This window comes from Aspergillus clavatus, genomic scaffold, assembly GCF_000002715.2.
Source record: "Aspergillus clavatus NRRL 1 1099423829795 genomic scaffold, whole genome shotgun sequence".
NCBI lineage: Eukaryota > Fungi > Ascomycota > Eurotiomycetes > Eurotiales > Aspergillaceae > Aspergillus > Aspergillus clavatus.
The window spans coordinates 2,248,714-2,269,886 of NW_001517104.1; the positions used below are offsets into that span (position 1 = coordinate 2,248,714).

At 51.8% G+C, this 21,173-nt stretch overlaps 11 protein-coding genes across 11 annotated transcripts, besides 3 other annotated features; 6 read left to right on the forward strand and 5 right to left on the reverse strand.

Moving 5' to 3' along the window:
• Positions 1 to 1,024: 1,024 nt before the first annotated feature.
• On the forward strand, positions 1,025 to 2,872 carry ACLA_016420 (uncharacterized protein; the record flags this gene model as incomplete). Its single annotated transcript, XM_001274621.1, has 1 exon — positions 1,025 to 2,872. One exon carries the CDS (start codon positions 1,025 to 1,027, stop codon positions 2,870 to 2,872), a length of 1,848 nt encoding a protein of 615 aa, XP_001274622.1.
• Positions 1,889 to 1,946: a microsatellite.
• Positions 2,873 to 3,466: 594 nt separating the features above from the next.
• On the forward strand, positions 3,467 to 4,631 carry ACLA_016430 (triose-phosphate isomerase TPI1; the record flags this gene model as incomplete). Its single annotated transcript, XM_001274622.1, has 6 exons — positions 3,467 to 3,504; positions 3,636 to 3,915; positions 3,998 to 4,072; positions 4,160 to 4,272; positions 4,331 to 4,545; positions 4,603 to 4,631. The coding sequence occupies 6 exons, from the start codon at positions 3,467 to 3,469 to the stop codon at positions 4,629 to 4,631; spliced, it is 750 nt and encodes a 249-aa protein (XP_001274623.1).
• A 320-nt stretch (positions 4,632 to 4,951) lies between these two features.
• ACLA_016440 (mitochondrial distribution and morphology protein 10) lies at positions 4,952 to 6,398 on the reverse strand (the record flags this gene model as incomplete). The annotated part of the gene is made up of 2 exons (XM_001274623.1): positions 4,952 to 6,252; positions 6,302 to 6,398. The coding sequence occupies 2 exons, from the start codon at positions 6,396 to 6,398 to the stop codon at positions 4,952 to 4,954; spliced, it is 1,398 nt and encodes a 465-aa protein (XP_001274624.1).
• A 356-nt stretch (positions 6,399 to 6,754) lies between these two features.
• On the forward strand, positions 6,755 to 7,611 carry ACLA_016450 (mRNA turnover protein MRT4; the record flags this gene model as incomplete). The annotated part of the gene is made up of 2 exons (XM_001274624.1): positions 6,755 to 6,948; positions 7,059 to 7,611. The coding sequence occupies 2 exons, from the start codon at positions 6,755 to 6,757 to the stop codon at positions 7,609 to 7,611; spliced, it is 747 nt and encodes a 248-aa protein (XP_001274625.1).
• Positions 7,612 to 8,423: 812 nt separating this feature from the next.
• On the reverse strand, positions 8,424 to 9,774 carry ACLA_016460 (U1 small nuclear ribonucleoprotein 70 kDa; the record flags this gene model as incomplete). The annotated part of the gene is made up of 4 exons (XM_001274625.1): positions 8,424 to 9,082; positions 9,183 to 9,263; positions 9,325 to 9,456; positions 9,513 to 9,774. 4 exons carry the CDS (start codon positions 9,772 to 9,774, stop codon positions 8,424 to 8,426), a joined length of 1,134 nt encoding a protein of 377 aa, XP_001274626.1.
• Positions 8,511 to 8,560: a microsatellite.
• A 302-nt stretch (positions 9,775 to 10,076) lies between the features above and the next one.
• Positions 10,077 to 10,617, forward strand: ACLA_016470 (mitochondrial 54S ribosomal protein mL43; the record flags this gene model as incomplete). The annotated part of the gene is made up of 3 exons (XM_001274626.1): positions 10,077 to 10,115; positions 10,186 to 10,268; positions 10,326 to 10,617. 3 exons carry the CDS (start codon positions 10,077 to 10,079, stop codon positions 10,615 to 10,617), a joined length of 414 nt encoding a protein of 137 aa, XP_001274627.1.
• Positions 10,618 to 11,077: 460 nt separating this feature from the next.
• Positions 11,078 to 12,116, reverse strand: ACLA_016480 (putative RING finger domain protein; the record flags this gene model as incomplete). The annotated part of the gene is made up of 2 exons (XM_001274627.1): positions 11,078 to 11,224; positions 11,274 to 12,116. 2 exons carry the CDS (start codon positions 12,114 to 12,116, stop codon positions 11,078 to 11,080), a joined length of 990 nt encoding a protein of 329 aa, XP_001274628.1.
• A 668-nt stretch (positions 12,117 to 12,784) lies between these two features.
• Positions 12,785 to 14,595, reverse strand: ACLA_016490 (putative cell cycle control protein (Cwf8); the record flags this gene model as incomplete). The annotated part of the gene is made up of 5 exons (XM_001274628.1): positions 12,785 to 13,254; positions 13,318 to 13,781; positions 13,834 to 14,268; positions 14,324 to 14,368; positions 14,429 to 14,595. The coding sequence occupies 5 exons, from the start codon at positions 14,593 to 14,595 to the stop codon at positions 12,785 to 12,787; spliced, it is 1,581 nt and encodes a 526-aa protein (XP_001274629.1).
• Positions 14,596 to 14,915: 320 nt separating this feature from the next.
• On the forward strand, positions 14,916 to 15,479 carry ACLA_016500 (DUF4604 domain-containing protein; the record flags this gene model as incomplete). Its single annotated transcript, XM_001274629.1, has 2 exons — positions 14,916 to 14,946; positions 14,998 to 15,479. The coding sequence occupies 2 exons, from the start codon at positions 14,916 to 14,918 to the stop codon at positions 15,477 to 15,479; spliced, it is 513 nt and encodes a 170-aa protein (XP_001274630.1).
• A 393-nt stretch (positions 15,480 to 15,872) lies between these two features.
• ACLA_016510 (GTPase RIA1) lies at positions 15,873 to 19,476 on the forward strand (the record flags this gene model as incomplete). Its single annotated transcript, XM_001274630.1, has 6 exons — positions 15,873 to 15,935; positions 15,999 to 16,019; positions 16,085 to 17,019; positions 17,069 to 18,610; positions 18,698 to 19,017; positions 19,097 to 19,476. The coding sequence occupies 6 exons, from the start codon at positions 15,873 to 15,875 to the stop codon at positions 19,474 to 19,476; spliced, it is 3,261 nt and encodes a 1,086-aa protein (XP_001274631.1).
• Positions 18,617 to 18,642: a microsatellite.
• Positions 19,477 to 20,210: 734 nt separating the features above from the next.
• Positions 20,211 to 20,972, reverse strand: ACLA_016520 (exosome non-catalytic core subunit CSL4; the record flags this gene model as incomplete). Its single annotated transcript, XM_001274631.1, has 1 exon — positions 20,211 to 20,972. The coding sequence occupies one exon, from the start codon at positions 20,970 to 20,972 to the stop codon at positions 20,211 to 20,213; it is 762 nt and encodes a 253-aa protein (XP_001274632.1).
• Between the last annotated feature and the right edge of the window lie 201 nt (positions 20,973 to 21,173).

Below are 21,173 nucleotides of genomic sequence, written 5' to 3' on the forward strand. Positions count from 1 at the left end.
GATCGTGCCTTGCCTTGAGACTCTCGTGGCTGCAGCATCAAAGCATGACCATCCACCGTCCACAACCACTTCAGCCAGTGAGAAGAGCCAGATGGGTATTCATCCAAGCCAAGCAAAAAGCAATCAACATCGAAGGGAAACCAGATTCAGAACAGGACCAGGCTGCCGTTTCTGCCAGATACATACCCAGAGCCTCACAGGAGGCAGCCAGTGAAGGCCTCGTCGCTCGGATCCATGCATTTGATCGTACAGCCATCTTCCACTACAGAATGAAATCACTTTTCCATCCCCAACAATCATTTGGGGTATCATGGTTTGAGTCACTGCCATCAACGTACCCAACCGACCGTCTTACACCGTACTTTGATCGATTTCTCTACGATGTTTAGTGCACAGCCACTGCCTGAGGCTGAGACCCTCCTCCATCCCATCATCGCTAGTGACAGCCTCAGGAAGCAAAGTAGATTGTCTCACGGCCCTCTTGCCCGGGCAATCTGCGCCCCATCGACCCCGTGTAGATGGGCGCTGAACCATGCATTTTTGATACAATCCTAGTCATCTTGCTTTTATCATGGACGAATCATTTCCTCAACCAAAGGGGGCGGCGTTCGTCATTCCCATGCCCTTTGCTTTTGCAGTTATTGGAGTTGGAAATAGTCGTTCTGGTGTAGTATTGAAGTGCAGAAAGGCAGAGCGAAACTCCAGGCAGAAGCCCAGATAGGCTTCATCCCACCACAATTCCATCGGCAGAAAACCAGCCGCCAGTCTGCCTACAAAAGGGCTCAAAGAACCCCTCCACATCCCTCCTCTTTTCGTCAGAAGCATGAACCAACCTTTTCATCCTTCTCGATCGCGTTTTGAGCTTTGTCTCTCATCTCGCACACTGTATGTCCTTTTAGCTGGATTTGATACTCGCACTTCTTCCTGTGGTTTGTGTATGTTGTATTGAGGAGCAGTATATCTCGTCTTCTGGCGACCTTGTTGCCCCTTTCGTGCCATCTTAAGCAGCATCCCTCTGCAGGATATGGCGATCGTCAATCAAAATATGGTACCGCCTGTCCCTTTTGCTCAGCATCCACCGGGTCATCCACGGGAGGGTCCTCGCATCATCCAGCGTGGTGCCCCTGTGCAGATGAACTCAGCCCATCTGGCAGACAGACTAGCTCAGCTCAACGTTGGCTCGCAAAGGCCCACCCAAGGGGGCTACCATGAGGGGGATGACCTCCCCCCTGTTAAGAATATCCAGACGCGTGCCCCATATCAATTTCTGGGATACACTTTCTCCAAGGCCGACCCGGCTCCTGGCCACAAACCCACCTGGAGCCGGGCCCAAAGCTCCCCGATGAACCTGAGCCAGGAGGACCTGTTCCAACTGGTTGAGAAACAAGCTAAAAAGTCCCCTGTCGCCCAGCAATACCAGGAATTGGAGAAGTCCAGGCGGAACCATGTGGATGAGTTAATCGCGGAGCTCAAGCGCGGTGATCCTCGCTTTGAATGGACCTGCGTGTACATCAAGGAGCACACGAAGCCATCAAAAGGCAGGAATCCTCGCTTGATGTATTACGAGACCCGCTCTATAGACGTTGTGATCGCCAAGAGGCCAATCCCCGATGAACGCCCGAATACCCAGCCTCATCCCAAGGTCACAGATGAGCATCTGGAAGAATTTGACGACTATCTGACGGCCGAAGCGCCGACACCGGTAAGGGTTGAGATCCAACCTCCTGGTCAATGGAGCCAACCAGTGCCGCCCAATATGCATCCCATGCAGCAACCGCACCCTCAGGTTTTTCAACATGTACGCGCCCCAGTACAGGGTAACCCTGACGCCGCAAGACAGCCACAGGTTCACCAAGCACAATGGCCAGGGACGCAACAGCAGCCTGGCATGCACCAGCAACGAGACATACACCAGCGGCCTGAGATGCACCAGCGACCAGAAATGCATATTCATGAACGACCCCAGCCAGCCTCAGGCTCAGGCCCGGCTCCTCCGCCACAAGACCAGGCTGCTCGTATGCCCATGAATTCTGGCCAACATCATCAAGGTCATAACAATGTTCAGGGCCAAAATCCGTTCGGCCAGCATGCGAATCATCCTTTCGCAAGACCACAGGTTCATCATCCGACCAATAACGGTTTCACCCAACCACAAGTCCATCAGGCCCAACCACAAGTCCACCAGCAAGCCAAGTTCGACCAAGAATACATGCGCCGGTCATCGAATCCGCATATCGGAGCTGAGGTTGAATGGCCTCCCGAATCAAGCAGCATTGGCGACGACGAGTCGGAGATATTTGACCTTGAAGACGAGAGCTCCGCGACTGACGGCTCTGAGGACATCGAACAGCCGCCTGGAAAGCCACAGCCCTGGCGGGGGAGTCTTTATCGCCAAAAGTCGCCCGCAAAGCAGAACCGCGCTGGGCCTGGGTACCGGACCCACCACCGGAAGAAACCGAGCAAGACTGCCTCAGACTCGAAGCTGAACCGCGCTCAATACCCGGCTGGCTACGTGGAAGTCATCCCGTTCAGCAGCAAAAATGCAAACCAGCGGCCGGCGAAAGCTCAGTCCAGGGATGGTTTTGTGCAGCAGCAGCAATCCCGGGCTCGGCCCAAGGTCGTTCAAAGACCCACGAGCTCGGAAGATCTGGACTTGGCGCACCTCAACGAGGATCTTCTCAAACTAAAAGGCCGCGAGAAGAATGACATCAGAAGCCGGATTCTCGACGACCGGGAAGCCAGAGTGGAACGACGCGAGAAAATGGTTGAGCATCAAGCTCGGATGCTAGACGAGAAGCTTGACGAGGCACGATACTTGGACCGCCATGTGGGAATTCGTGAGCCTCTATTCCCTCGTCGATATTATTTGTGAAAGTATTTTTCTTTTTTTCCTGAGTGTTTTTTTTTTCTCTCTCTGGTTTCTGTGGCGTGATTTAATTTCTGCTTGTTTTCTTTTCCTTTCTCTCTGGACGTTTCGGGGGTTTCGGTCAAAGGGGGGGGGGCCATACGATGATACCACAAGACATGGGGCGTTACTCGATGATACTCAGGGATATGTAATGATACTGGATGAAATGGAATAAGGTGTGAATTATATGATGATGGTTATTGTTATCACCAGGAAGAAGAAGAATCAAAACAATTGATATTTGCAGATTCACAGCCTGGTTCATGCAGCAACAGCTCACTTCACTACTACTAACTAGGTACGCTCTACGTTGTTATTGTCAGTTGTCACTGTTATCGATAAGCCCCTCTTCGGCAAAGACGCTCTCTCTCTCACCTGAGCTGCCCCGCTGTCTCCCGTTTTCTCTTCGTCCGCCATCGTCATAAAGTACAGCTTGTTTCCCTCTCCCCATCTTCCTCTTCATCAACAACACCCACCTCCCCCAAAAACTGACCCAGGTCATTACTCTCGTCTTCTCCCCATCTTTCTCATCCCTATTTTCACACACCCTTTGCCAAAATGTCTCGCCAATTCTTCGTCGGTGGTAACTTCAAGATGTATGAGCTCCCCTGGTGGCGGATGAAGACTGCCCCGCAATGGCATTGCTGGGAAGTCGTCGAAGCGCTTCACTTCCAATCCTACAGCTATTCAAAGATCACAATAACTGACTATTCTACTCGATCTTCAGGAACGGTGTCAGTGACACCATCACCTCCATCATCACCAACCTCAACCAGGCCAAGCTCGACCCCTCCGTCGAAGTCGTCATCTCCCCCACCTCCCTCTACCTCCTCCTCGCTCGCCAGACTGCCGACTCCAAGATTGGTATTGCCGCCCAGAACGTATTCGACAAGCCCAACGGTGCTTTCACCGGTGAGATCAGTGTCGAGCAGCTCAAGGATGCCAAGATCGACTGGACCATCATCGGACACAGCGAGCGCCGTGTGATCCTCAAGGAGGCTGATGATGTATGTTCTACTGCGCAGCTTGAAGAGTCAGCAGAACGGAGACCATGGAGCTTTTTTTTTCTAACACTTTTCTTCTGAATAGTTTATTGCTCGTAAGACCAAGGCTGCCATTGAGGGTGGTCTGAGCGTCATCCTGTGCATCGGTGAGACTCTTGAGGTAAGTCCATCGCTCACGTGCTATGCCGGTACCCATGCATGGGCACAGTCCTGGTATTGGATTGACCAGTTGACTAACAATCTGCAGGAGCGTGAGGCTAGCAAGACCATCGATGTCGTCACCAGGCAGCTCAACGCTGTCGCCAAGGAGCTGTCCAAGGACCAGTGGCAGAAGGTCGTCATTGCCTACGAGCCCGTCTGGTGAGTCTCTTCTGCCGCGTCCTATCTATTCACCGAAGCTCTCTAACAGTGCACCCAGGGCCATCGGAACCGGCAAGGTCGCTACCACCGAGCAGGCCCAGGAGGTCCACGCTGCCATCCGCAAGTGGCTCACCGACGCCGTCTCCCCCGAGACCGCCGAGACCGTCCGTATCATCTACGGTGGCTCCGTCAGCGAGAAGAACTGCCGTGATCTGGCCCAGCAGCCCGATGTCGATGGTTTCCTGGTTGGCGGTGCCAGCTTGAAGCCTGCCTGTAAGTGACATTCCGTCTCTCTTGATCTTCCAATAATAGCTGACCATTCACTCGCAGTCGTCGACATCATCAACGCCCGTCTGTAAGCGAATCATGTAATGAATGTCCTTTCAACCTTTCTACGGCCGGCTTTCGATCTGGTAGGGATGAACTTATGAAAAACCGGGCCGTGACAACGTGTCCAAGATCCATATATGCCTGCTTCATCCGCCCGTTTCGGCTGGTGGAGTTCGGACTCATATCTAAACAAACCAAACTAATAAAAGTGGAATGTAAATATGATTGAAATATCCGTGAACCGCTGTAATTGGTGATTCAGATGCTGTGTATTTGTGGCGTAATTTAGAACAAAACATATATACAGTCAACGCATTCATTTACACAGCGGCCATACAGCGGACCAAGATCACGACGAATACGACACCGACACCCCAACACCATGCCAATACGACTTCGCATGGCCGCCTCCGCCGCCCGCCTGCGCAGACCCAGACGCCGGCACTGACCACGAAGACGGCGAGAACGAGCTCGGCCCCAGCCCCACCCCAGCGCTGACGAGGAGCTCCTTCACGCGCCCCTCCCAGAGCAAGCGCACGTTCCACGACTGGTCGACACGGATCTTCAGGACGGATTCGTTGCCTTCGTCGGATTCGGCGGCGACGGGGGCAGGGGCAGGGGCGGTTGGCGGCGCGTAGTCGGGGTCGTGCATGCGCATCTTGCGGCGGGCCCATTCGAGGCCGTCGTGGTCGGCGGGGTCGTCCTGCTGGTGCTGGGGTTTCCGGCGCCGGCGCCAGAGTTCGCAGCCCGCGACCATTTCGCTTTCCCAGCTGTAGACGTTGAAGCCGAAGCGGGAGCTGAAGGCGAGGTTGGGCGAGGCACGGAGGGAGTACGTGGTGGACAGGGAGCCGGTCAGTGGTGTGAGGATGAGGGTGAGGGTGTACGGGAAGGTGGAGATTGGGGTGGTGGTGGTGGTGGATGATGGCGTCTCGGTGGCTGCGGGGAGCGTGCTGAATCTCAAGCCTGTCGACATCCCGATGAGCGACGAAACGGGTGAGTAATATGCTTCTGCGCCGGCGGAAAGCAGTGATACTGGTGGGGACGAGGGGTCTCTGGGATGGCGCGGATCAGGTCCGAAATTCCACAGTCCTCGCCAGCCGAATAACGAATTGTCTGTACTAAACAGGTATTCATTGCTGTACTTTCCCGTGTCGTGGCAGAGTTGTCCTAGCAGTGAAGCCTGCGGCGCTGACTTGGACAGAGGTGGCCCTCGCGTTGAGCAGACTGCCAGCGACAGCTGCATGGTCGGAGAGATCCGGCGCAGGAATAACGCATTGAGCGTTGTTGGGGGAGGGAGATGTAAAGTGGCATGGAGTAGAGTCGCTTTCTGACTGAGAGAAACGTGAGTGTTGCCATCACCAGCGTGTGTGGACTGGAAGGAGCCAAGCCCGTCCAGCAGGGAGTTCCATCCCCAATCTTCAACTGGTGCAACCGGGGGCTGGACCTGGCGGTAACCGCGTGCGAGCTTTCGTAACGGTATCAGGGCACTTCGACTAGGGGTATTATCCAAGGGTACAGTGCTGTAAAGATAGGATACAGAGCCATCGATCAAGCCAACTGTTCCGAGCGTATAGCTGGTCGCGAAGTGAGGGGTCGCCAAGGACGAGATATGGACGCGCAATCGCTCCGGTGTTGAGAAGTCGAGTAGCGCTATATAAGGTTAAAACACATAGCGAGCAACATGAGGTGATTTCCATACATTGTGCTGTAGCTGTTAGAGACGAGTATGAATTGTCGCGATTCCAGCTAGTCGCCTCGGCGAATGCGAGTTGGATATAATCCATGAAGTCGAGCATTCTGGATGGTTTGCCGTATCAAGCAGCCAGTTCATAGATATCTCACTGAGCAAGAGTCATCTCCGGCGGGAATAGTCGAGTATTCGAGGCATTGAGGGCTGGAGTTGGATATTGCACTTGTAATTGAAGCCTCGAGGGTCCGACATCATCAGCTCATTTCCAGACGCGGCTTAGCGCAATCGGATAAGCTCCGCACCAACGTTAATCCGCCTGTTATCAGTGAAGAAAAAAATAATCGTATCTTTGTGCTCCGAGTCAATTTTCCGTGTCTGTATAAATTCCAGATCTCCCCCGCCGTCGACGAACATATAGTGGTATAATTTGATCCACGTTCTCTCCTATCATACTCATTCACAATGCCTCGGTCAAAGCGTGCGAGAATCGTCCACGAGTCGAAGGTCACCAAGAAGTCACACAAGGAACAGACCAGACGGCTCTATGCCAACATCCGCGAATGTGTCGAGAACTATGATCACCTTTTCGTCTTCTCTGTCGATAACATGCGCAATACCTACCTGAAGGATGTGCGCACCGAATTCGCCGACAGCCGGTGAGTGTTGTTCCTCACAAGTGCACCCCGCATCGCAACGTGCATCATTTTTGAAGCGATGTGCTGGCGAGGGACAATACCCAGAATGGACTCGCTAACTCCCCAATCAGTGTGTTCTTCGGCAAAACCAAGGTCATGTCCGTCGCTCTTGGCCAGAACCCCGAGAACGAAGCCGCTCCCAACCTGTACAAACTCACACCCTACCTGACCGGTGCCGTGGGTCTTCTTTTCACCTCGCGCGACCCCGAGTCCGTCCTCAGCTACTTCGACGCTTTCCGCCCTCTCGACTTCGCCCGTTCCGGCACAGTCAGTACTCGCTCGTTCAGTATCCCCAATGGCCAGGTGTACTCCCGTGCCGGTGAAATTCCTGCCTCAGAAGACGAACCCTTGAGCCACACCATCGAGCCGGACCTGCGCAAGCTCGGTGTCCCCACCCGCCTGGTGAAAGGCAAGGTCATGCTCGAGCTGACCGAAGGCCAAGAGAGCTACCCTGTCTGCAAGGAGGGTGAGATTCTGGACTCGCGGCAGACCACGCTGCTGAAGATGTTCGGTGTCGCTAGTGCCGAGTTCCATGTCGACGTGAAGGCGCAGTGGACTCGCAGCACCGGCGAGGTCAAGATCCTGGAGACGGATCAGAGTGGAATGGAGGTTGATGGACAGTGATTTTCTCCTATCAATCGTGGATCTCGATTTCCCTGTTTACCCCCAAAAATTCCCTGGGCATTAATTGGAGTTTGGCATGGGCGTTTTCTTCTTCTTTTTTTCTCTCTTTTTCTTTGTCCCTATCTTTGATTTCGCAGCCTCGGATGTCATCCAAAGTGCTGCTCAAGGAGCGTACAGTGGACATAGATGAATACGACATTGAAAAGCTATCACGCACTACACTCTTTCCATTCAACGTAGAAAGTTACATCGGTAGAAAAGGAGATTCACGTCAAAAAAGTTACCTGATCCTACACTTTGTACGAGAATTTGGTATCGGTCGTTGCCTTCCAAAACGCCTTACCTGCTTCTCTTACCTGAGCATTCCCGAAGCCCGACCAGATTCCACCTAGATGACTACCTAAAATACATACTTACCCTGCGTAGTGTATTGCAGGCCCATGATGGAATAAAACAACAAGATGAGAAAAATGGAAAGAAAAGCAGATCCAACAAAAAATCACAAAGTCGTAAGAGAGTAGGGGGCGAGCACGAATGGTGCCTCTGCACCCTTGAGCCTCTGTCAGAGACTCAGCAGCAGGAGACCACCAGTGGGCAAATATACCTTGTGCGATCAGGGTTAAGAAGGTACATAGCGCTTGGACTGTGTGAGTAATTAATGCTTCGAGTCCGTCCGATATCGAGCTTTGACCTTGCCTTACCCATTGCACCAGATGGAACGAGGGAGAGAAGGAAAGACCAAACATAGGTACCCACCAGCAAACCGTGTTGATAAGCGCGATGGGATACCTGTGTGTACTTAGAGCAAGACCTTAATACCTCCTCTTGGCCCGAGGGTCCTCATAAGAGTCGTCCTCGTGATGTCTCTTCCGGCCATAGTCCTCTCGGCCACCATACCTGTCACGGTCACGTTCACGGTCGCGGTCACGGTATCGATCACGGTCACGGTCCCTGTGGCGATCACCTTCTCTGTCACGATCGTGATCACGGCGATCGCGCTCTGAGTAACCCTCTCGGGGACGGATAGGTTCGCGGTTGCTGCCTGTTGCGCCAGGACCTCTAGCGTCTCTCTCATACTTTCCACCACCCGCGTAGCCTCCTCCGAATCCACCATTCCGACCACCACCGGGGCCAGATGGGGCGTTTGGTGGAGGTTGTCCCCCAAAGCCATTACGACCGCCCTGGTAGCCGACTCCTCCGCGAGGACCAAATCTGTCACCGCGATATCCTCCTCTGAACCCTCTACCTCCAAATCCGCCTCTGAACCCACCTCCAAAGCCTCCAGGACCGGAAGGCGCACCAAAGGAGCCGGGGCCAGTTGGACGCGATGGCAAAGCTTTAGTATAACCACGACCACCTAATCCGCCGCCGAAGCGACGAGGCTTCCAGCCTTTCACTGTGCGACCGCGTTCCACATCTACAAGGACACGGCGATCCTTGATCCGAATGCCATCTGTCTCTTTGTAGGCAGCTGAAAGAGAAGTAAAGAAGAGCAGGTCAGCAAGAATGATCACAAGATAAACCTTAGCAGATTGTTAAGTCTCGTCAGAAGAAATGAGTTGCAGCAATACCTTTCATGTCCTTTTCGCGCTCGTAAACGATGAAAGCATAACCTCTATGCGGCTTCTTGGAGCCTTTCGGCGTGACAGTATCTTTGACAATACGGATCTTGATAAATTTAGCTTCTGTTTGATAAATTCTGTCTAGGAATACGCACTCTCTCAATGGGTCCGAATCTTCCAAACTCGCGTTCGAGGTCTGCTTCTTTTACATCGTAGCTGAGTCGAGCCACGAAAAGAGTTCTAAAGGGGTCGCCTCGAGCTTGAGAGTCGTTCGAAGGGTCATCTAGTAGAATATCAGCTGGGAGAACGGTTGATAAATAAACGATGAAAGCGCCATACAAACTTGCAAGCTCTCAGTTAACTGCTTGCCTAGCTTCTCCTTCTGCTCGAGCTTTTGCCGCCATTTGCGCTGAAGCCAACTTTCTGTAGCATTATAGGGTATCTCTTCTTCGTAATTTTTGACCTCTCCTAGATACTGTGCAATTCCACCGATGGTGCTCTTCTTGACATCTTCAGGTGCACGATCAATAGGATGGACGTAGCGCAAGGGTGGACGAGGCTGGAACAGCGCCAGCAGGGGAGGGGGAAGTTTGTCCGTCATATCGGCCCCTCAATGACTTCTTGGCTGAAGTATCGACTTCCAAGCACAAGATAATGAGGACAGATGGGTGAGCTTTTGTTCTCTGGGCAGTCAGTGGTTCGGAGCCGTCCGTTGAGATTCGCGTTCTCCGTTAGTCACTTGGCTGGCTGGAACCACGGGATTATGAAGCGGCAGCCGCGACAGGCGAGTTTGCCGCCAGCCAATGGGGCAATGCCTTGCGAGTTGCGATCTTGAAAAGTCCCCGAATTGTTCCTGGATAGATTGTCTGAATCCGACAGAGCCAACGATAAACAAATTACACAATGCCTGTACAAGGGATCAGAACGGTAGCTACGGCCAGAGTACGTCTTCTACTATCATGCTGAAGGTCGATTGTCTTGTCCCGAGGACTAACATGTTCCACTCTAACAGAACGGCGTCGGTGCCTTTATCCTTCAATGCAAACGCCTGGACTTCCATTACTGCGACTGGGCTGGTAGCTCCCGGGGCATGGTGTATGTTCCTATTATTGGTATTCAGTCAAGACTCAACTGACATTTATCTTTTCCCAGCGCCTTCCTGAAACACTCCCTCCCCAACTTCGCCAAAGCAAACCCTCAGATCGAAATCCGAGTATCCCCCCGGCCGCACAAACACCCCGTCATCAAGGGTCACTACATCAACGGTCGTGAGAAGGCAATCTGCGTCAGAAATCTGGAGCCCGAACAAATCTTCAAGAAGGCGAACCTGTTGAAGGAGGCCAGCGGCGAGAAGCTGAAGCGCACCAAGAAGCCTGTCACCAGTATTAACGAGAGTGTGAGAGGTATCTGGTCCCCGTACCACGGAGACCTCAAGATGGTATAAACATGTTTGGGAAGCATGTGATTGGTGTTGTGGCATAGTTATTCAGCTTTCTCTGTGTATAATGTGTATCATGGGTTGTTTCTGTTTTGGTCGTGTTCGTCTTCTTCGAGCCTTGAGGCCTTCCTTTCTATCATCGAGGGTTTTTGCATGGTATGTACAAAATGGATGTTTTTCAGAGCCAGACAAATGAGCGACTTGCGTCAATCGCGGGTTTATGTGACTCCATGCGAAATAGCAATCGGTTTTATGTCATGTATTCTGTCTATCAGACTAGATACTGGCGTAATATCGCCATGGAAGAACAAAATAGCAGATTCCTTCGCCAGCGCAGTAAAATGCAAGAGGGTATCGAAAAATGAACAGCTAATAAGGCAAAAAAAAAATGAACTCCAGCCAACACCCTAGCCATGCGAAATCCGTCATCACTCCCAGGAAAGGCCGCAGCACACCACACCGTTGATCAGAGGTATATTTGAACCATTGATCTTGGTGAACTGACAGGTTTCCCGCAGTCAATGACCTGACATTTGGAGAACGGCTTTGTCTTCTGAGAAGACTTTTTGGCCTTGGAGACAGCACGATTGCGAGCGCACTCGCCACAATATACCTGAGAGAAGGTCAGCCAGGAATTCTCCATACGGAAATGCGACACGAACATGTCCGCAGGGTTTGGAAACCCAGATTTGTTGTTTTCTTTCATCGCCTGTTCCGAGTTCCTCGTCACAATTTGGGCAGACGACGACGTCATCCTCTCCCGCGGTCCTAGTAAACCCCTCTGGTGCCGGGCTCGGTGGTTTATATGAGTCTTGCCGAGCTCTCTCAGACGTGGGTCCAGACCTCGGATACTCCACGGTAAAAGGCCTATCGCCGTCCAAATTGATCGTCAGGTCAATGGCACCGTTGGGCTCCTCCCCAATCCAGAACGTATCCATCTCGTGCGGCGGACGCCGGCCCATCTCGCGAGCTCGCCATGCAATTTCCTGTCTAAAGCTCTCTTCACGCGATAGTAGACCATGTGGCGGCATCCGTCGGCGTTGTAATCGTAGTAACTCCCATAGATTTGCCCCTATGAAGCTCTGGTTCCTGGGCGGCGGCGGCGGAGCCCGCTCTGGTTCGGATGGGCGAACTGTAGCTCCCACAAACTGCACCTCCGGGCTGCTGGGGGTATCTGTGCTGTGATCCTCTTGTGCGTCGTCTTCCAGATCAATCACATCGGAGATAATATTCCTCCCGAATCGTGGTAACCGCCCTTGCCGTGACGAGGTTGCTGGGTCCGCATTTTGTGTTCTTCTGCGATCCTCCGGTGAATCTGGCTCGTTCGTAAGATCGATTACATCCTCCGTTTGAGGAGAATCTGACATGATGGGGCGACGGAAATCGTATCCATCGCCTGGGTATCTCATCGGTGGCAACTGCGGACGATTGGGATCTCGGGAAGATGACGGTTCGGCGCTTTGATGCCAGTGAGGCTGACTGCGACTTGCTGAAGATTCAGGCATCTGGTGACGAGGTCGCTATAAAGAAAAAACATTAGGAAAAGCTAACAAGATACTATGCCAACCAGTCATTGTCAAGGTGAAGGGTGCCCCGCTCTGTGAAGTTGATGAAATCAATGAAACAAACCTTTCTTAGCCGCGCCGCCACAAACTGAACACCTGAGTCGCTACTCATGTCAAGGCAATAAGTCAATGTCAAGAATTGAAGGGATGAACCATAAAGAAGAAGTGTGAAGGAGGGAAGGGAATGTAACAGCACCCAAAGTCGGTAGAGTGTCACTGTTCATGATTAGTTGGGTCCGAGTCCCTTTGGTGGAGAGATGTCATTCCGCCCTCTGATATATAATCTGAAGTAGCCAGTGGCAACTGCACGCAGAAAAAGTTGAGAGCAGAAATCCATCCACAACAGTCAATGATGGACTCCGTTCTTTCAAAGAAGGTCATGTTTCGGGGTTGAAAAAGGCCAGGTTATCTATGCAGGGTCATTAAAGCCCAAAGTAAACTCTATAGCAGGCTGATGGGCGACTCTCACTCCTTCAATATTTGGTCTCACATTCCAGTCATTAATCCTTGAGCCTAACATGCGACAGACGAGAGTAAGGAGCGAGCAAATATCAAAGAGAATCACATATGGCTAGAAGTACAAAATGGTCTTTTGTTTCAGCAAGATATCATGACTGCTGTGCTGCCAGAATTGCGATTCCACCTTCTGTATTCAATGCCACAATAGTCTGGGCAGAAGCACCCCAAGCCACTGCTACTGCCGGCACAGCGCTACGCAGAGGCTCCGACCATTCCTTGGAAGCCTTGGAGTATTGCTGAACGGTCAGACCACTGGGGCCACCGGTGAGCAGATACTGCCCAGTGTAGTCCCAGCAGACGAAGTCGATCTGGCTGCCCGTCTCCAGAACCTTGATCTCGTTGGAGCTACGCAGATCCCAGATCGACAAAACAGTTGAACCTTCTGCCACTGCAGCAAGGAAAGTACCGTTCTCAGAGAAGAACAGGCATTTAACGGGACCAGACATGGCGTAGTTCGCGGCGGCTGTGCCAGACTTGACTTCAAAGATTTTGATCTGACCATCTGCACCGCCGGCCGCAATGAGGTGGCCATCAGGGTGGAAATGCACAGATTGAAGAGCTGGGGAAGGAAAAAGTGAATGTTAGCTTGTGCATAAATTGGGGGTTCTTGGGTTTTGCTTACCTGCGTCTGTGAAGATTTGGGTAATAACAGAGTTGGTTGCCAGGTCATACAACACATAGCTCTTATCAACGCCAACAGAGGCCACTAAGTCTCCAGTAGCATGGAGAGCAAGGGCAGTTGCGGGTCCAGCATGAGAAGTGAAGTTTGCCGATTCCTGGCCATTCTCAAAGACCTGGACTGAACCAGTAGAAGAGGCAATTACAGCTTTATCGCCTGCCCAAACAGCGTCTGTGACCGGACCGCTTGCCTGCAGGGTTCCGACAACGCGTTTCTCAGATAGAGAGAAAATACCGACAGCACCGTCAGCACCTCCAACCAGGGCCAACTCTCCGGAGGAATTGACGGACAGCGCCTTGCTACCTGGGTAGGAAGGCTCCAGGGTTTCGGTGGGTTTGTATGTAGAAAGGGCATCGCTGGTAGCCCAGCCTTCCGGGATAGCTCGCTTGCGGCGGGTCTTGGACAGACTGTCTGACATTAGCAACTGATGAACGATTACAACAAAGCTAGAATACGTACGCCACCTGTGTACTCTCAATCCTTGCTAGGACAGCATCAGGCAGCCCGGTAGAGTCAACCTGCATAGCCTCGTCGCCACCGGTGCGGCTGGCGCCAACAGTGACCTTCGACAAGGCATCACGAGCTTCGTCCCTTTCCTTTGTCAGGCGAGCGATCACCCGAACGGCAGCATCGTGTTGGTAAAGTGCTACGCTCAGCTCCTGTCGCGTCTGAGCCAAGGTCTGGCGCAATGTGTAGGTTTCCAGAGCCAGCGCATCCCATTCTTCTTGGAATACATTGAGCAGCGAGGGGATGGAGGTAAGTGTAGGAGGTCGGGGTCGGACAACCCGCTGGGTCTTGACTTCGATCAGATCGTCGGTCGAAAGCTCCTCCCCGTTTACTGGGTCTTTGCCATTCTCTGCGATATATGCTTCGATAAGCCGTCTCTCGAAAACACTGCCTGCTCGAAGTTAGACGAATGTAGCGCGGCTATTGGTCTCTTTGAACATACCGCTCTTGGGCGAGACAACGGGCACTTGGGGTGCTTCTCCCGAAACTACGATCCCGTCAATTAGTTGAACATCGGCGATTAAGATCGAGATGGTTGTTTACTTACTTGCGCACAACATTGTTCTTCCTTTTGAGTTGGTTGATTATAGAGAGTTGGCTCGACGCGAGAGCTGCGGCCGCTTTGGACTTTTCGACGAGCCAGACTTCCGCCCTGTCTGGGTTTAGCCGCGCCGCCAGAGCTGATTGATCGCCGATTGCTTGGCATCGAAGCATCTTGCATACTGTGTATTGCTTAAACATCGAGGACGAACTCCTTTTGTGCCTCAGCGACGCTACACTTGTGCAGGGTATACTTGCTCACTAAGTACGATATACGGTTCAGCATACTGAGCTGCACGAACTGCTCTGCTTTCAGGCATGAGAATGGACCGCGATTGAATACATCAGTTTGCGTCCACCTCGAAGCTCCGAATCTGTAACCAACAAATTGAAACAGGACGGCAAATATAGACACGAGCTGTCGGGCTTGTTATCGCAAATCTACTATTTAACAGTGTTCCTACGTTTACTAACATATACTGAACTCACGCAATATGGCTTTCAATGCGAAGAACCTCGCTTATGGTAGGTCACGCAGTCCTCCATGCAAAGGTACACCTACTGATAGTGATGCAGAAAATAAACAGCCAGCTTTTCTACAACGACTTAGAAATCAGTATGGAGATACGTCTGGTCGCCTCGAGAGACCTGTCGCGCGGCCCCGATTAACGAAGACCGATGACGATGATGATGACGAGCCTACATACGTCTTCGAAGAAAGCAATGAGGCTATAACAAAGGAGGAATTTGAGGCTCTTTTGAGTGGAGATACGGACAAACATGACTCAACAACGAAGTTTTCTTCAGGTCAAGACCAGAGTACACCAGCCAGCGATAAAGTTGGTCAACAGGAGACCGAAAAACCAGATCCTGGAGATCCATCTGCATCGAAGCAGAATCTAGCCGAAATAGGAGGTCCCAAGAAGCGAAAACAGGCCAAGATCATTGCAGATGAGAGTGCTGAACCAGAGACTGGAGCACCGCAAGAAAAATCTGGTACTCAAAAAGTCAAGCAGAAGCAGAAGAAGAAGAAGATTAAACTATCATTCGATGACTGAGAAGCGATTCTACTTTTAATTTGATGAACATTATACCCTTGGGATAGTAGTCATTTTCCTTGTGGCCAATATCCGCTGTCTTAGGATTGACTGGTAGTTACTCATAATCCGTCATCAACAAATTTTATCTCCTCAATACCAAGGTATATCAAGTAATACAGTATATAAAGAAATGGCAATTACTCTTGGAAGTTCTCCCTGAGGTTTCACTCACCATTCATAACCGTTGTGTTTCTTGCTTCAGATTCTCCGAAGATATTTTCTTCGCTCACCTTATTAATTATTTCCGCAACAGCGGAAAACAGAAACCAGTTCATACTTCCTCTCAAGGGACCACTATCAACCTCGCATTTTCGATTTGGGCATAGGTGAACTGCCTCATGTTTATACAAGATGCCTGTCGTTAATGTAGATGACCTCGTCCGTCTCCAGCAGAGATCTCAGGACATACGGAATGTAAGCTGCCCCTCCATCCCACTTTGATGTCACCATTCCGCAGCAACGCTAATCGTATGGCAGATTTGTATTCTTGCGCACGTTGTAAGTGGCCATGAATTTATTAGGCCACCTTGAGATCTGTCATTCTCATCATCACTGTAACCTAGGATCATGGAAAAACCTCATTAACAGACGGCCTCATTGCCACAAATGGCATCATCTCACCCAAACTGGCGGGCAAGATCCGCTATCTGGACTCACGTCCCGATGAACAGCTTCGAGGCATTACGATGGAGTCCTCGGCTATCTCGCTATATTTTTCTATGATGCGCCGGTCTTCCCCAGAGGCTGCACCGCAGCCCAAGGAGTACCTGATCAATCTGATTGACTCTCCCGGCCACATCGACTTTAGCAGCGAGGTATCAACAGCATCACGGCTCTGTGATGGAGCCTTGGTCCTTGTTGATGCTGTTGAAGGTGTATGTAGTCAGACGGTTACTGTTCTACGTCAGACCTGGGTCGACCAACTGAAGCCCATCCTTGTTATTAACAAGATTGACAGACTGGTGGGGGAACTGCAGATGAGCCCCAGCGAGGCTTACTCCCATCTGAGCAGACTCTTGGAACAAGTGAACGCAGTAATTGGAAGCTTTTACCAAGGCGAACGGATGGAAGAAGATCTTCAATGGCGAGAGCGTATGGAAGACCGTATCAATGCTTCCGCCACTCGAACTTCGCAGAAGCAGGAACAAGACGACGAGTCCAACTTGAGCACCGCCGAAGACGCAGAGTTCGAAGAACGAGACGACGAAGATCTGTACTTTGCCCCTGAGAAGAACAATGTGATTTTCTGCAGTGCCATTGATGGCTGGGCGTTTACGGTCCGCCAATTCGCCGCATTGTACGAAAAGAAATTGGGAATCAAGCGGTCCATCCTTGAGAAAGTCCTTTGGGGAGATTTTTACCTTGACCCGAAGACCAAACGTGTTCTGGGGCAGAAGCATCTGAAAGGACGGGTACTCAAGCCTATGTTTGTGCAGTTGGTGCTCGATAGTATCTGGGCTGCGTACGAAGCTACAACTGGAGGAGGAAAGGGCAAAGGGTATGCTGAACAAACTAAGTCGAGAATCCAGTCTACTGACTTTGTGTAGTGACCCGGTTTTGTTGGAGAAGATCACAAAATCCTTGAATGTCACCATTCCAGCCTACATCCTACGCTCCCGCGATCCTAGGAACATTATGATGACATTATTCTCTATGTGGCTTCCGCTATCTACAGCTGTCCTGGTATCGGTCATTGAATATCTTCCTAGCCCTCCAGCCGCTCAGGCCACCCGTTTACCAGCTCTGATCGAAGGCTCTCCAGGAGCCGACTTCATCGACCCGAAGGTCAAGAATGCAATGATCCAGTTCAAGACAGACAAAGATGAGCCGGTTGTGGCATATGTCAGTAAGATGGTCGCCATACCTGAAAGTGAACTGCTGTCTAGTAAGAAGCGCTCCGGTGCTACCTTGTCGGCAGACGAGGCCCGAGAAATTGCGCGCAAGAAGCGTGAGGAGATTGCAAAGATGCAAGCCGAGGCAGGGGTCACTATCGACCAGACTGGCGACTACGCTCGCATCACATCGGCCTTCGAAGTGACTACACTCGATGACAACGAGGAGCAGGCTGAGCTGGAGGAGAAGGAAGATCCTGAGCACCTGATTGGATTTGCAAGACTCTACTCGGGCACCCTTTCTGTGGGTGATAGTGTCTATGTTCTTGCTCCCAAGTTCTCTCCGTCCCATCCCCATGCAAGCCCTGAGCCACAGAAAGTTACCGTTACGGACCTGTATCTCCTCATGGGCAGAAGTCTGGAGCCACTGCAAACCGTCCCTGCCGGCGTGATCTTTGGCATTGGTGGCCTGGCAGGCCATGTCCTCAAGAACGGAACTCTTTGTTCGCAACTTGAGGGTGGTATCAACTTGGCTGGTGTCTCACTCAGCGCTCCGCCAATTGTGCGAGTTGCACTTGAGCCAATGAATCCTGCCGATCTCAACAAAATGGTCATAGGCTTGCGGATGCTGGAACAAAGCGACCCATGTGCAGAATATGAGGTTCTCCCCAGTGGCGAGCATGTGATCTTGACTGCGGGCGAATTGCATTTGGAGCGGTGCATAAAAGATCTCCGCGAGCGATTCGCAAAGTGTGAGATCCAGACCGGGCAGACAATCGTGCCGTATCGGGAGACAATCATCAGCAGCTCTGAGATGGCAGCTCCCAAGAAACCTGAACTCGGCAGAGGAGGTGTGCTTGCGGTTTCACCTTCTAAACAGCTGACTGTCAAGCTGCGTATCGTGCCCTTGCCCGAAGCTGTTACGGAGTTCTTCAGCAAACACGTCGGAACGATCAAGCGCCTGCAGGCGGAGAAGCGATCAGCAGCGGAAGCTAAGTCTGACGAAGAAACGAACAACGAGCAGTCAGATACAGTCCAGCCAGCCGAGACTGCCGATGCCGCTGGAGAGGCCCGGGAGGGCAGCCATCTTTCCTTGAACGACTTCAGACAGGAGCTCGCCAAGATCTTCGATCAAGAAGTCAAAGAGGACAAAGAGCTATGGAAGGATGTCGTGGATAGAATCACGGCGTTCGGTCCCCGGCGAGTAGGGCCCAACATCCTAGTCGATGCTACCGCAGTCAATACCTGCGACAAATTGTAAGTCATACCACATACCACATACCACATACCGCACCCCCTCCCCCATGCCCTACATCACACCCATGGGACTAATACCTCGGATAGCCTCGTCGACGACCCCAAGCAGCAATCCAACAGCACAGAAGACAGCACCCGTGACGCCCTGATCGTCCGCGACTTCTGCGACAAGATCGCATATGCCTTCCAGCTCGCTACAGGCCAAGGCCCCCTCTGCCAAGAACCCATCCAAGGCATCGCCGTCTTCCTCGAGGAATTCACCGTCAACTCCAACGGCGAAGAACTAGACCTCGGCCGCCTCACAGGCGAAGTCATCCGCCTCGTCCGCGAGAGCATCTCACAGGGTTTCCTCGACTGGAGCCCGCGGATCATGCTCGCGATGTACAGCTGCGAGATCCAAGCATCTAGTACGTTTCTCCCCCCTCCCCCTCCCCTTTATCCACACCCATCTTACCCCTTCCACTAACCGTCCCCTTTCTTCTCCAGCTGAGGTCCTCGGCCGAGTCTACGGCGTTATCACTCGCCGCCGCGGCCGGATCCTCTCCGAGACTATGAAAGAGGGTACTCCCTTCTTCACCATCCTGGCGCTCCTCCCCGTCGCCGAGTCGTTCGGTTTCGCGGAGGAAATTCGCAAGCGGACGTCGGGCGCTGCACAGCCGCAGCTCATCTTTGCGGGCTTCGAGGCGCTGAACGAGGATCCGTTCTGGGTTCCTGCGACGGAGGAAGAATTGGAGGATCTGGGTGAGTTGGCGGACCGTGAGAATGTGGCGAAGCGGTATATGGATGCGGTGCGTAGGAGGAAGGGACTGGTTGTTCAGGGAAGGAAGTTGATTGATGCAGAGAAGCAGAAGACTTTGAAGAAGTAAAGTGTGTGTTGTTTGTTTGTATGGATTGAAGTATGGAGTTGGTTTAGAGACTTAAGAGGCATACTCAAAAAAATATAGTCTTTACATTCGAGTCTACGGAGTTCTATAAACTTGATTTGAACACAAAGATTGTACCCCGTATGAGATTCTCCCGCATTCCATGATGAGGGAAGCGGGATAGTAGTACAAGGGTCGTGGAAGATGAGTAGTTATCCACGCGAAACAAACCTTTAATCTTCCTCCCGTGACAAACACAGTTCAGCATTGGAAAGGCTAAACCATGGATACTTGAGAGGTGGAAACGAAAGAAAAATTGGAGAAGGGGCAAATGGGAGAGAAAATGTGTTCTTATGAACAGTATTATGGATGGAATTGATTCTTCCATTGTAACAGCCATTTGCGGTATGTGCCGATGAAGAAACCATAGCGTAACAATGGGGGTATTCGTATCTATGCGTTCGTTGGCATTGTGTTGGAAAAAATCACTGGCATAATGTGACCGGCCCCTCCGATGTGGAGAACGGCACGAATAGTGTATGCGTTGGCGACCTGGAGACCCTCGTCGAGATGTTCTCAAACAGATCGACTCTGTAATCTATCATCATCATGACAGAAATATTGGAGCGACTCCGTGAGGGTCAGGAGACCGTATAGGCGGTATCCAAGTAGAGAGGTGGAATTCAGGAGGCGCCCGTTTGATCAGATATCAAAACATCGCGCCCTGTGTGGCGTGCTCAAAACGGACGGGCCACCTTTCGCAATTCTGCTGCGCCAGTGACGGGGTCTCTCATCTCCTTCCAGCTGACAGGGAACATCATATTACCAGCTTCGCTGCGGGCCATCACGACACCGAGATCGTTCCGCGCGGTGGTGAGGTAATAAAAGCTCTGATCGCCCAGGGAGATCACGGTGCCACGCACGATATCTCCAACGCGGAACATCTCGTCCATGACGACACGGTCTTTCTCGACAGCACGCACATCCTCCTTCCGGATAAGTGCCTGAAAGCGGAGCTCGTCTGAGTTGCTATGGTTCTCAGGGTTTGCGGCCGAAGTGAGGATAGAGGCGATGTTGTCGTTGTCGGAAGCTGTCTTCGAGGAATCCGGGATCTGGGCACTGCTCGATGCGTCTAGCACGACCAGAATGGACACTGTGGCCTGGCGCTTCTGCACACGAGTAACGCGCGCCAGGACAATCGAGTCGACTGCAGGCAATGTATTGTACCTCAACTTTGGCTTCGCGGCTGTGGTCTTTGCCGGTGTGGAGGGAGCGGGAGTAGGTTTCGCGACGAGTCCTGGCTGTGTGTTCAAGTTCCGCGAAACACTGACAATAGCTTTTACTTTCGAGCTTGGCTGGGTCTGTTCAATAATCACCGGCCCAGCAATGGATGCATAAATATTGGCATTCTTCACATGAGTACCTGGACCTGCAAAGTAAGAAGTGATTGAACCTAGTTGCTGGCCTGGAATAGCGAGCTTGGGCAGTGTGCTAGCCATCTTAATGCGATATCAGTCTTAAGGAGCACAGTTGTTGCACCAATGTGTAGTAATGAATTGCTGCTCTGATTGTGGTTCATTTTAGGGAAATGAAGGAAAGAGAAGCTCGTGGAGCACTAATTTTTCTAGGATGTGTTGCGGAGACCGGCTCGGGGAGATGTTTCCCCGATACAGCAGGACTGATCGATCACAGATTATTTA